Here is a 14,431-nt window from a genome sequence, read left to right on the forward strand (position 1 = left end):
TTTTCCCAGTACCATGAAAGGTAAGGAGATACTGGATTTCACAGTATGTAATCAATACTCAAATCACAGTGGGATGCCAGTTTAATAGGACTTTCCATTATCCCTTTGAAGTAAATTCCCTTTCCTTGTGATTCCCTGCTAACCAAATGATGTTCTGATTACTAATTCTATCACTTGGGTATCTAGATCCTGAGAATGATGTACACTGGATAATGTAAACATAGTCCCTAGAAACACCTGTTACCCCACTGAAAATTAGTTTAAGATCATTATGGTTCATGTATTAGTGTTCTGATTTTGGCTAGTCTGAGCTATTTCCCAAAAGTCTGATCAATTCTGAAGGAGCTAACAATAGTTTCTAGACCTGCAAAGCCAAGAAATAGACTGGACAAGCGATGTCTAACCCCCACTGTGATGTCACCTTCATCGCTCACCATCTCAAGCAGGTCCATCTGAATCTCTGTGCCCTGTTCCAGGACCTGCACCATGAGCCAGCATAGAAAACAAAGCATACTTTCTGGATTACCACTGAGTACCTATGTCTTCCTGACATCCAGGCAGTCAACATCTATTAGTCATCCATCAGGTATTTCCATGCTAGAAATGCAAGCTAAAGAATACAGTCTAGAAAAATAAAACATATACACAAATAACATAAAAATCACCGTATTTATGCATAATCAATAACATATATTCAGTCACATCTCTACTATTTATGAAACTTTTCTCTCTCACACTCCAAGTAACTTACAGCTGAATTTTCCAATTCTTTTGACCACACTACATAGTAAGACTTTTTATCTCACAACCTAGAACTCAAAAGTTTCACAAAACATACAGACTTGCTAGGATCTGCTATTTTCTTCTGTAGTCTAAAAACTAAGCAGTCTTTAGACTGAAACAGACTTTAGGCTTGAATAGCATTTCCTACTCTTGTCTCTAATTTTTCTCTTAAATGCTAATAACGAACTACTAAGTTTATTTCTTGACCAACTAGTTGATCAGCATCCACACCTGAAAAACAAAAATGCTGCTCCAAGGCCTAGAGATGCAGCTCCCCATTGCTACTTTCTTTCTCCTTTCTCCAAAAACCCCACTCCTTGGAAGCACACATCTGCTCACCTTCCTCACTGGGACTATCTAATGACACCTCAGTCACTCCTACTCATTTACAGATGACTTTTTTTACTTGGCCAACTTCGTCTAATACACTAAGATGGAACAGGTGGTTCTAAATCAAAGATTTAGTACGGTACTACAGTCACCCCAGAGTGCTGTCGTCACGCTAACTCAAACACACAAGAGTGAGAGAACTTTTTAAAACCTAAATCACCAATCTCTCCACCACAATTTCTGACAATTTTTGATGACATAAACATCCAAATAGAACATCTCAGTTTCCTGAGTTCCAACTACCACTTCCTCCTCCATTCTTTCTCAACTACCCCACTCAGGCAGTCTTGTTCTAGACTTCTTATTCCAGAAAAATTTTTAAAATATGGTGTAGAGCCAATCACCCAGCCAACCTCAGCCTAAATTAGTTGACCCTCAACCAATCTGCAAATCCATAAGAATAAATGATTTTTTTATTAAGCCACTGAGCTTTGGCACACTTTGTTCTGTGGCACTTTTGTGGCAATAGCTAACTAACACATTCGTCGTCTCTATACCTAAGTATAAGTAGTCTAACATGGTTGAAGAAAATCACACAACCATTCTACCTGATATTTATGACTGCAAATCTCAAATGAGCTCCCAATATGGCCTACAATTCAGCTACACTTCACTAGTAAATTCACCTTCATCCTTTGCAAGACAATGATTTATCAATCTTTAGTTCAAATCTCCAGCATCCCTTTTCCTCATCTTCCTTTTGGCTGATTACTTGCCACAGCCTTCATAATTACATGCAAGCTGATAAAATACCTACCTTTCCACCATCCAAGCCACTAACTTGTATCTGAACACAGTCTGCCTTCTCTCTGGTTAACAAACAGTTTTCCTGCTCCCATCTAAGGTAAACCCCTTCATTTTGTTTTGGATGCCAACCTCTCTCACTTTTGCAATTATACCCTTTGTTTCTTTCTCCCCTTTATCATATCAACTTTCACTTTTCTACTAGGTTATTCTAACTAACATAAAAACATGCTTTAAAATATTACCCATCAAAAAACAAAACGAAACAAACAAACAAACAAAAACACCCTTAAACTCATCATCCCCTTCAGCCGGCACATTCTCTCCCCTTTCACAGCAAAAGGCACTGAAAGAACTGTCGGTACTCTCTGAGTCCACTTATTCTTAGTCCACTCCAAACCAGTTTTCATTCTCACCGTCACCTCTAAATAGCTTTTCCCAAGGTCACTAATGACCAGTGTGACCATATAATTTATCATCCACACCGGAACATTTCTGAGTAAAATAAACACTAATCAGACAAGACACCAGATTAACAGGCATAAAATAGGACTGTCTCAGGCAAACGAATGCAATGACACCTACACTGATATGGCTCAATTCACTTCCTTGACCTATCAGGAACATCGGACAGAGCCAAACACTGTCTCCTTGAAGCACTTTCTTCTCTAGAACTTGCATTCTGTGACACCACACACACCTGCTTTTCCTCCTACGACACCCGTACTCCATCTCCCTCATCTGCTCATCTAATATCTGGAATGCCCCAGATTATGTCTTTGGCTTCCTTTCTCTGTCTACATTACCTCTTAAAGTGACCTCGTTCACTTCAATATGCCACCAATATGCCAAATCTACCTCCCTAACCTGACCCCTTCCCATCACAGAACCAACCTATTCAGCATCTCTACTGGAAAGTCCAACTGGTAAAAGTTAACACAACCAAAATAGAACCATTAATTCCCACCACCCCAAATATATGTCCCCATCCCATGTCTTCACCATCTCAGACAATAGCACTATAATCCACCCAGTTGCTCACGCCAAAAATGCAGGAGCCATTCTTGATCATTCTCCTTCCTCCATCCCGTCATGCAAATCCATTAGTAAATTCCATTGGCCCTACCTCCAAATATCTCCCAAATCTATTGTTCACCATCTCACGCCAACAACCCAGGCCCAAGCCACTAGTCTCTCACTTAGCCTACCCCAACAGGTATCTAAAGGGCCTCCGATTTCTTCTACTGCCCCCACAGTCCATCCTCCACCTAGCAGATGGGAAAGGGGAACAATCTGTCTAAAGCATAAATTCCCTGCCCAAACTACAACTGGAACAAAATCAAACCCCCTTATCATAGGCTACAAACCCACTTTGTCTGGCCCCATCTACCTTTCTAACCTAATCTCATCTTTCTCCACTCTCTCATCATTTAGTCTGCTCAAATAATAATCGTCCTTTTCTTTCTGGTCCATAAAACGTGCCAAACTTATTCACATCTCAGGTCCTTTGCTCTTTCTGCTTGGAATGTTCTCTGTCTTTACTTTTACATCACTCCCTTCTCTTCATGCAAGTCTCTGCTCAAATGACTCCTCCCCAGGGAATAATGTAAAATTTACCTGTTTCTCTATCTATGGGTATATTATTTGTCTCGTCCCTACCCCGCCTCTACAATGTAAAGCCTTTCAAGACAGGGACCTTATCTGTCCTGCTTGGCATTGTAACACCAATGGTTGGAACAGTGTCTGGCATAGAATAGATACCCCATAAATATTTAATAAACTGTTGATTGAAAGATGGAATTCATCAAGATCAATACTGGCAGTGAAAACAAAGAGGTAAGCTCAACAGCTTAGATATAGGGAAGGTAAAGGGCAAGCCATGTATAAAAAGCAGTAAAGTGGTTCTTCATCCATACCTGATCTGGCCTGATCCAGCTACAGGTCTTAAAAATCTTAGATCTTCAAGTGCAGTTCAATTCGGTCCTAAACTAATCCTGACCAATACCACAAAGCTTATTGGGCACCTAATCAGTGTCTACAGTCTGGCGTTAATCTTGCTGCCCTAAAGGTGATATGCTCCCCTAAGTACCCTAATGCTTGCCAAGCCACAGCGTGACTCCTAATGCCCCACATAACAAGCCCCAGATCCTGGGTTTGCTGCCCAGTTTCCTATGGGCATGCAGACCCTCCACAATCTCAAACTTACTTGGTTGTGGTCATTACAATTGCCCAGCCCTTATCAAGTCTCTTGACAAGCCAGAAATATAAGAGCTGTAGGCTTGAGTGTTCATCCAGGGCAGCTCTTCCTGGATAAAGGCACTGCCATCGGCCTAACAGTAGATGCCACCACCACTACCAACACCACAAAACTCCTGCTGCCAGGCTCTCTGCAGCATCTCATTCAGACCTGAATTTGTAACTCAACTCTAAACATTTCAGTTTGGACTGCATGCTACCCTCAGTTTTTTGTTGTTGTTGTTATTTTGAGATGGAATCTCACTCTGCTGCCCAGGCTGGAGTATAGTGGTACGATCTTGGTTTACTGCAACCTCCGCCTCCCGGATTCAAGCGATTCTCCTGCCTTAGCCTCACGAGTAGCTGGGACCACAAGTGTGCACCACCATGCCTGGCTAACTTTTGTAATTTTAGTAGAGATGAGGTTTCACCATGTTGGGCAGGCTGGCCTTGAACTCCTGAGCTCAGGTGATCCGCCTCCCTTGGCATCCCTCCAAAAGTGCTGGGATCACAGGAGTGAGCCACTATGCCCAGCATACCTTCAGTTTAAAAACTACTTTTTTGAAAATGTCAAAAAAATAAAATAAAATAAACACAAACACAAACACACAAAAAATACTTGTTGAGTGCTTGCTCCATCAGGTCAGTGCTCCTACGCCTAGCCCTATTCATCTCTGGCTCAAGCTCCAATGCCAATCAGAGGTTAAGCAACTTAGGCAAGGTCACATGGCATTTAAACAGCAAAGCCAAGATCCAAACCCAGTCTAAGTATATACTGTATTCATTGTGCTTTGTTCCTTTTTTTTTTTTTTTTTTTTTTTGGAGCACCAGGACTGGACCGAGTACTTATCAGATATTCCATCGATGACTGTTTAACTGATAGAGTGTCTTATTTTTAAGACAGATTTTTATAACAAATCTCCACCTAATGGGAATTTCATTTCAATGTTTACCCACACAATATAGAAATACACAAAGCAAAAGCACTCTTCACCAAAATCCACTTTACCTACTCACCTGATGAACCAACTCTCTCCATGACCTCGGTAAGTACACTCTACTGTGCTTGCACACATCTGCTCCTCCAGCTGGGATGCATTTTACCAACTCGTACATGTTGGATTTGCTCCCACATCTGTTTATGACACTTGCACTTATTGAAATTACACAATTTAAGTAAATGAATTCAATGAAATGTGAATGTAAAAAGAGCTCTTTCTATGAAAACTAAGTTGGCTGCTTTGGAGTGGCTTGATCAATGTGTTACTGGAAAAAAAATAAATGTTTTCAATCCAATTAGACATGGGAGGAATGAAAGAGAAACTGTATAATTCAAAGAAGATTTTGCATTGAGATTTCTTTTCAAGTGTCTCAGTTCTTGCTGCACTTAAAAAAAAAAAAAAAAAAAAAAAGGCCTGGAAATTATAGTTGGTGCGTGATTATGGTGTGGTTTGTGCAAAAAAGGACCTGCGGCTCTAGAAACAGCTGACCATACTTAGTTTTACAAACAAAGACTGGCATACAATTGTAAATCTACATGTTTGAGGTTAAAATATTTAGGGTACACATGTAATGTTTTGGTGATTTCTCTACTTTGGCAGGCTTTTTATTAAGCCAATTTAAAGCTTTTTCAACTATGTCAACAGGCCTGGTACCACGTAAGCCCCTCCATGTGATGTCCTCCTTTTGGGAACACGCAGAGTAAAACACTATCTATATAGCATACTCCCAGCAGTTCTGGTTTGAAGCAAAACCACCACCACCTGCCCCACACCACCAATAAAATGGACACACTATGCTGAATTTCTACTATACTGAGATTGTGTTAAACAATGAGTCTGTTATTACCAATAATTGATTTTAGATGTCCCTTGAAAAACTCTCATTTAAATTCTGTTTCATTTCTAAAGAGACGTTTCTGTCTCAAATAATTCCAATTCGTCTAACATACGTTTCATGAGCTTTTTAAAACCCATCCATTCAAAATTATCAGATGTTTCTTAAATTCTTCTAGATGATAAAAGTTCTAATATAGAAAGAATCCGTAGATGAGTACTCATAATATTAATTTAGGAATGAGAGCATTTACTTTCATGGGCACTGTTTATTAACATCATTACCTTTGTTTTTAACACTTACATCAAGTGAAAAACTCTTACCTACTTTTAGGAAGCCAAAACAAATACCCAAAGGCTGAGAAGCCAAACTCATGTAACAAAACTACAAATTTAGCAATGAAGTAAATGCTTTAAGGTTCAAGATCTTTTAGGATTCTCCAAAAATGTTAATTAATACATCTAATGACATAGCATATATCTTGAATAATTTTTGGATCGTGAAAAAAATTTTTTAGTTATAAAGACATTTACATTTTTGAATTTACAAACTCTCTTTGTAAGCAATACTAGTTAATGACGATTTAATAGTTGCTGTGTGACGTTGAGCAAATTATTTAACCTTCTTAAGCCTATTTCTTCAATCACATTGGGGTAACACCTATCTTACATGGAGGCATAAACATCAAATGAGCTACATATAAAATGCTTAGCATATAGCTGGAGATATACCCATGTGAAAATCCTTCATACACACACACACATATACACACACACAGACACACACGCACTTACATATTTATATTTTTTATATATAAAGCCAAGTATTCTTGGCCGGGAGTGGTGGCTCATGCCTATAATCCCAGCACTTGGGGAGGCCAAGGTGGGCAGACTGCTTGAGGTCAGGAGTTCAAGACCAGTCTGGCCAACATGGCGAAACCCCATCTCTACTAAAAATACAAAAATTAGCCGGACGTGGTGGTGCATGTCTGTAGTCCCAGCTACTTGGAAGACTGAGGCGGAAGAATTGCTTGAAACTGGGAAGCGGAGGTTGCAATGAGCCAAGATCACACCACTGCACTACAGCCTGGGCAAAAGAGCAAGACTCTGTCTCAATAAAATAAAAAGATTAAAAAATTTAAAAATAAAGCCAAGTATTCTTAACAGTGGAAGGTGGGGCAAGCAGCAAGGTACACGGATTCTCTGAAAGTGTATTGAAAACGTATGCAAAACTTTGTGTAGATAAGCTAATGTGCCCTTTCCTTAGGAAAGGGTTGACAGTTTTTCATCAGATTCTCAAAGGTGTCCATAACCACCAAATGTCCAAGAGCATACTTTTCAATAGCCTTTGGCTGTATTTTCTCTATTCCCCAGATTTATGCAGTTGATAAAGTTTGCTTTGAAACTCTAGACACAAGTTAAATTTTAATTCTCTCAACAACAACCACCACCAAAAAAGTTGAATTACAAGTGTAGTCATAGGTAAAATATTGGTTCTCCTTTTAATTCCCTTTAAAAAAAACTGTAAATTCATTTAGCTCAAATTATCCTCCAATTTTGCCATAAATAAAACCAAATGTCCAAACTTAAAGCCAAAGTTTAAAAACCTGAACAAACAAAAAAACAACAGCAGCAACATACACAAACACACAAAAAGCTAGGAGACCTGGAACGGCCAAGAATTAAAGCCCTATTGCTTGTATAAATCAGAAGGGACTATAATAACAGTAGTCCCTTCTTTGGAGTTAATTTTTTAAATTACTCATTCCCTCATTCTGACTCCAAGTTAACAACTTTCATTTCAAATAGCTATTATATCATTTAAAGTTGGTGTAATAAGAAGACCGTACGGTATCATGGAAGAGACCCTACACTAGTAATCTGGGAAAACAGGGTTATAGCCCTGTTCTGTCGCCAACTGACTGCCAACAGATGGCTGAACCTCAGCGTTCTACGGCACCATGATTCTACATCAAAACATGCAATCCCAAAGATACTTTCTAGCCCAATATTGTACTTTATTACTAAAACAGAAACTTTACATAAGGGAGGTCACCTGGTAAAAGATTTGAGTCTAGGTCTAGTGAGAAAAATATACCACCACCAAGAACCATTTGAATTACAGAAACTTCTGTTCCCACTGTCAGCACCTTCAGGGCATATAAATTCAGAGCACGGCTTTCAGTTAGGGCCACTTAAAACTTCAGCTTAACGTTAATAACACCAGACACCTCCACCATACTGCTTTTTTCACCATACTGCTTTTTTAAGGTGGACAGCACTTCACAAGAAAGATTTAACAAAACACAGATTGACAAAAAATACATAAAACAGGAAAGAGGAGTCTGGTGTATCTTGATATCGTATAGTCTTATTTTTTTCATTGAAAAACACATGTTATGGAAAAAGCAGCTATTTTTAATCAAATTTATTTCTCAACTGCCTTTTCCAAAACAAGTATTTTTCAATTGAAAATAAAAGAAAGCTTTACAAACCAGGATAGCCCTATGCTGAAGAGCTATCCCTCCCCCTCTTAAAAACAAAATGAAACTATACAAATGTTAAGCATCTAATAAGCCTGCCAAATGTAACACTTAGAATGTATTCCTGCATATTCCAAAAGCTAAGCAATATATACAAGAGGCAAATTAGCATGGCAAGAGTTTTCTGAAAGGCTGTGATGACTAATATTTCAGGACTGGAACATGACAGTTATTAAAAGAAACATGACAGGCGTTCTCCTAACTCCTAATAGGCCCATGTCCCCACCACAAGAACTACTACAAACAACATTCAGGGCTGAATTCACACAGTTTTGTCTCTAATGCCTAAATGATTTTTCTCAATTTTCTCCCATGTGGTCCATTGTGAATCAAAGAAATCAGTAATTCATTTGTTGAAGGTCAAATACAAGGGCATAACGAGACCCATGCGCTAAAGTGAATAAAAGGAATGAACAAAAAGAAACCAAGATAAACTCCTGTTGAAAACAACGCCCCAGAATCTAGCAAATAGCTTAAATGTACCTAAAAGACAAGAATGAGATGACATATTAGTACAGTGATCTCATGACATATACCAAACACTTTCTTCCATGTTAAAAAAAAAAATTCATCTGGCATCTGATGCATACATTTAGAAACATCCCCAATATTGACCAAGGTTTTTCAAATGCCTTACCTCATAACTGGAACTTCCAAGCAAAGGCTAATGAGGCCATCTGGGAAAGATCACCAGGAGACCTTACTACTGCCAATATTTCACATGGAACAATCGATAGCATGTCTTAAAAAGTGCAAAGATTTCAATCTCCAAATTCGTTTTGTAGCATATTTCAACTAGCTAGCAGGGATAAGGATTAAGCCAACAACTTCCTATTTGTGTAAGTAGAATTTAAAGATTATTTCTTAAGAATTTAGCCCTAGTTATTTTTGTTGTCCTTAAAACAAAGTGTCCCTGTTAGAAGGAATATAAATAAACACACATTTTCAGATGGCAATTTGGCATCGCTATCAAAAAATTAATATACGCATGTACTCTTTGATTCACCAATTCCATTTTGAGGAATCCAGCTTATAAAGTTTGGGGATGCAAATGTAAAACTGTCCACTCATTGCACTGTTTATATAAAGGTGAAAAATCATACATATATATAGCTGATTAACATGAGTTAGACCCATATACATTAATGTGTAAAGACCGCTAAGACACTGTTCAGTTCAAAAAGCAAGTTTCAGAACAAGTATAGTATTTCTTATGTAAAAAATCTGTGTGTACGTGTGTGTGAATAAACACATGGAAAATGGTCTGAAGGGATTCACGGTAGATAACAGAAGCTACCCTCTAGGGAAGAAGAAATGAATCAATGGATGTGGACTGGGGTAGGTTCAAAGAGAAGGGCAGTTTTCTAAAGAGGGATTTTCACCTTTTACTCCACATCCATCTGTATTATTTAAACATTTATGTAACACACATGAAACATTTGTTCTTTACAGGAAATAAGATGCAATGTCAACTTTTAGCTAAACTCCAGAATCACTTAAAGAGGATGCTCAAATAGTGAAACAAAGAATAGGCTGGGCATATGGAGGTTCACACCTCTAATCCTAACACTTTGGGAGGCTCCAGAGGGTGGATCACTTGGAGTCCAAGAGTTTGAGATCAGCCTGGGGAACATAGTGAGACCTCCCTACAAAAAAATAAGAAAACTGGCTGCGCACAGTGGCACATGCCTGTAGTCGCAGCTACTTGGGAGGCTGCGGCAGGAAGACTGCTTCAGTCTAGGAGGTCGAGGCTGCATGATCCATGATCAAGCCACTGCAGCCTGAGAGACAGAGCAAGATCGTGTATCAAAAAAAAAAAAAAGGCAGAAATAAAGAATATCGGCAGTCAAAAACATTCTTGTAGACTATACCCTTCCAAGGAATAAAGAAAAACTGTGGGCAGCATCGATCAACAGTTATAAAAGAATATGACAGTGTTTTCATGAAAGAACAAGTATCATTCAGGAACTAAAGGATTTGTATCTTAGATCTTAAGGAATATAAAAGATACTGAACTCAGGAACATTACTAAAAAGATGTAATCATTCCAAATATTTTTTAGAAATACAATTTTCACAATGAATCCTATTATTTTGGTGCAAAATGTATACTGTGTGGGTACGCTTTTTTTTATTAAAAAAACTGTATGCATAAATAGCTAGATGGTGTGAAGTGTTTACTCTTACCTGTACATTTTCTTCTGTAACCTGAATTTCTGCAGTGTAAACGTAATCAATCAGCATCCTCAGGGTCCAGCCATCTACCTCTTTTATTCTAACTCTCTTTGCTCGGCTCTCACTCATCTCACCTAAAACACAAAGGAATAAGAGTGATGTTACAGCAAGACACTGCTGTGGAAGTTCCGATGCCAATATGGATGGATACATCTTCTTGCCACTCACTGTATTCAACGGGCAGCATAATCAGCCACTTTTTGGAAGCCGAAAACACTCCCCTTCCTCTTCCAAAGCTTACCTGAGCAAATCATAATATGTACTTTTGTTACCCACTTGTACCTCAAAATCGTATCACAACAATGAATGTGCCATATGTCCAGCTGCATGAACTATTCTTGTGGCTACAGGATCAGTAGCTGAGGCTGTCCCTGCTTTGGGGCATTTGTTGTCTTTACGGATTTCTAGTCATGACTAGAAGAGTAACGATGTTACTGCCTTTGGCTAATAGCAATGAACGGCTGCTAAAAAGCACCCACCTGGTTAGCATTACTCCTTCAACAAACACACAAATGCCTGCAGGGGCATGCACAGCCTGCACCAGACACAGAAGCTCCACCCTCAGTGAGCGGTCACAACCCTCACTCCAGAGACAAGGAGAAAACAAATTACTTATGATGCTGAGAAAATGCAAGGCATAACAGGGATCACAATAATAACAAAGGGTTAGTCAATAACAAAGCTTGTTACAGAGATCTAGCTCAGATTCAGTTTGTTTGTCATCCGCAGCAACTTCACGCTGAAGTCACTTCCATACCAGCTTTATTACTAAAACCAGGCATCCTTCTACAAAACTGCCTGCAAAAAAATAGTACAAGACTTTCTTCCTAATACCCACCTGTTGAAAAGAAATAGGGAAAGAGAAAAGAGAAGGGATGGTCCCTAAGCCAAGGAGACTTGGGGAGAGCAGGAGGCAAGTTTAAGCATCTAGGTGTGGACAACATAAGTGAACCATGATACTTGGAGACACAAGCAATTGAACGGGGGTGGGGAGGGATTCAATTAAAAATCAAAAGGACAGTCCAAGAATAATGCTGAGGGCCATGGGCAAAAAAGATTTGGCTCTAGAATTCACTAAGTTTTAAAGATAAAAGAAGCATGAGAACGTGCCTTCATCACCTTCACTTTAACCAAGTGTCTCTTATTAAAACAACACTGCCTCAAGATTTCTTGAAAGCTCGCTTCTTTTTCAGATACAATGCACTGTCAGCAACCATAAACTATCAGAAAAGTCTATGGGAAATCATAAATACACAAAATTCCTTTGTAAACACAAACCCTGGGAGGAGAGAAATAAAAATCGTCATGTACATTTAACTGTGTGCTTCCCTGGAGATTATCTCTGACAAGATCTCAGAAAGAAGCTGTTCACCTCAGAGCTAAAATATCCCAAAAACTACCCTGCTACTTCCCAGGAAGAAAAGCATCTCTTTGTATGACAAGGGAAGTAGGAGAGTTAATGAGAAAGATGAACCTATACCTACGTAGCAGGATGAAAGGGGACTGAGTTGTATGTCTGGTGCTGCAGCAAATGTTTTTCCCCTGCTTACAGAAAGGGGGAAAAAGGAAGGTCAAGGAATACAGAAAAATAAGTCTTCAGCCACATACAAGGCACCTGCCTCTATCCTATTCTTGCTGGATCCTGTGGATAGTTGGGGTTTGTATAAACTGAAGACTCTTTTGTGCCAAAAGTTAAGACATTCTGGTGATTCCCACCTGGACTTTAGACAAAGCCCATAACTGATTCACCTACAGGGCCCCAATAATACACGAAGCCCTTCAGGGCCTGGGGCCATGTGAGCACAAAGCCAAACAGCCAGTACTCAGTTAAACGGGACTCACCTTAGACAAAACCAAGCAGGACTTTAATTTACATGTATGGCTGAAAAATAATTAGTTCTCCGCCAAACAGTTTTTAATATTACAGTTTTTAAGGTATTGCTATATGATGCATTTTGCTAATTCAAATATTTGTCATTTTAAGACTATTTTTCTCCCCAGAAAACTGTATCCGCTTCCAATAAATTCAATCTCAATTATATACTGTTTGAAAACATTTTAATATTTTTATATTAATTTATAAGAACAGTAAGAAAAACAAAAAACTTGCCCATGACTGCACTGATGGTTTAAAAATTCTAATTACTATGAATCAAAGCACATACTAAAGAGAATTGTAGAAGTTATTTATATCTAATTCCAGTAGTCACATATTACCTTAGTTTTTGCCCTTTGCTGTGTTTTCAGAGGAAATCTTTAAACGGCATGGCTTTGTGAGATTTATGATTGATAATGCATTTTAAAAACTATCCAAAGAGAGTCAGGTGCTGTGGCTCACTCCTGTAATCCCAGCTACTAGGGAGACTGAAGCAGGAGAATCACTTGAGCCCAGGAGTTCAAGACTAGCCTGGGCAACATAGCAAGACTTTGTCGGATTTAAAACAGAAAAAAAGCTAGGCTATCCAATGATACTGTACATAGTTTATCCTTACCATTTGTAACCTCCCATAATCTCTATAGAGATTATAGTTTCTTGTTTATGTTTTGATCACATAACTCTGAAGTTATATCAGAACTCTGAAACCACATTATGCAATCCATACAAACACCTATACTAAAAACCTAAGTGACGGTCATCCTTGACTCTCTCCTCTTCCTTACTCACCAATCCCACAGTTCACCAAAACTTGCAGAATTAACCTTGGATAGATCTCAAATAAATCTTCTCACCTTCTCGCCATTGGGGGGTCCTATAATCTCTTGCTAATACCAATGGAGCCACCTCCTAATTCTTTTCCTGCCTCCAGTACTGACTCCACAAATCTGAGCATGGAGTTCAAAAATCCTTTGGTTTCTCCCAGTCCAACCACACATGTCCAGCCCCTGATTCATTATCTAGCCTTCTCTCTCTCCCCCTGCCACTTCTAAACCTGAAATACATTAATGAGAAGCTGTTTGTTGTTTTCTACAGACACCAGGCAATGTCTTACCCCTGATGCTCCTGTTGAACACTGTCCTCTCTGTCTCCCCACCCACTCATTTCCCAGGCTAATCTCCACTGGAACCTCTCTAGGTAGCCTTATCTGTTGGTGGCCCAAGGCTGGATTAACGCTCTCACTCTAGGTACAGTTGGGTAACTCATGCAAATCCACTCTGTCATAATCAACTCTTTACCTAGTTCTCCTCCTCTGAATTCTTAAGTTCATGAGAACACCGATGAAGCCTTTCTTATCTCTGTATAACATGTCTGACATCTAGTAGATACCCAATAAATACTGGTTGGATAAATAAATGACTAGATGAATAAAAAGTAAAGCAAGTACCAATTTAAAATGTAGCATTTTGGTTGGGCGCAGGGACTCACACCTGTAATCCCAGTGCTTTGGGAGGCCGAGGCGGACGGATCACGTGAGGTCAGGTGTCCAACACCTGCCTGGCCAACATGGCGAAACCCTGTCTCTACTAAAAATACAAAAATTAGCCAGGCATGCTGGTACAAGCCTGTAATCCCAGCTAGTTGGGAGGCTGAGGCAGGAGAATTGCATGACCCTGGGATGCGGAGGTTATAGTGAGCTAAGACCACACCACTACACTCCAGCCTGGATGACAGAGCAAGACTCTGTCTCGTCAAACAAATAAATAAGTAAATAAATTAATTAATTGAATA

The 14,431-nt window shown here is 39.2% G+C and overlaps 1 protein-coding gene across 3 annotated transcripts in view; it reads right to left on the reverse strand.

Annotated features, from left to right (window-relative positions):
- The window catches only part of KLHL2 (kelch like family member 2), a 112,755-nt gene that overhangs the window by 70,537 nt on the left and 27,787 nt on the right, over window positions 1-14,431 (reverse strand). For 2 of the 3 annotated variants that reach the window (XM_050791808.1, XM_050791809.1), the window contains one exon: window positions 10,717-10,838. The exons of the other annotated variant lie outside the window; for it this stretch is intronic. In XM_050791808.1, the coding sequence (XP_050647765.1) occupies window positions 10,717-10,838 (122 nt within the window). The remainder of the gene's footprint in view (window positions 1-10,716; window positions 10,839-14,431) is intronic. 3 annotated transcript variants of the gene reach the window in all.

Source organism: Macaca thibetana, chromosome 5 (genome assembly GCF_024542745.1).
Source record: "Macaca thibetana thibetana isolate TM-01 chromosome 5, ASM2454274v1, whole genome shotgun sequence".
In the NCBI taxonomy this organism is placed as follows: domain Eukaryota; kingdom Metazoa; phylum Chordata; class Mammalia; order Primates; family Cercopithecidae; genus Macaca; species Macaca thibetana.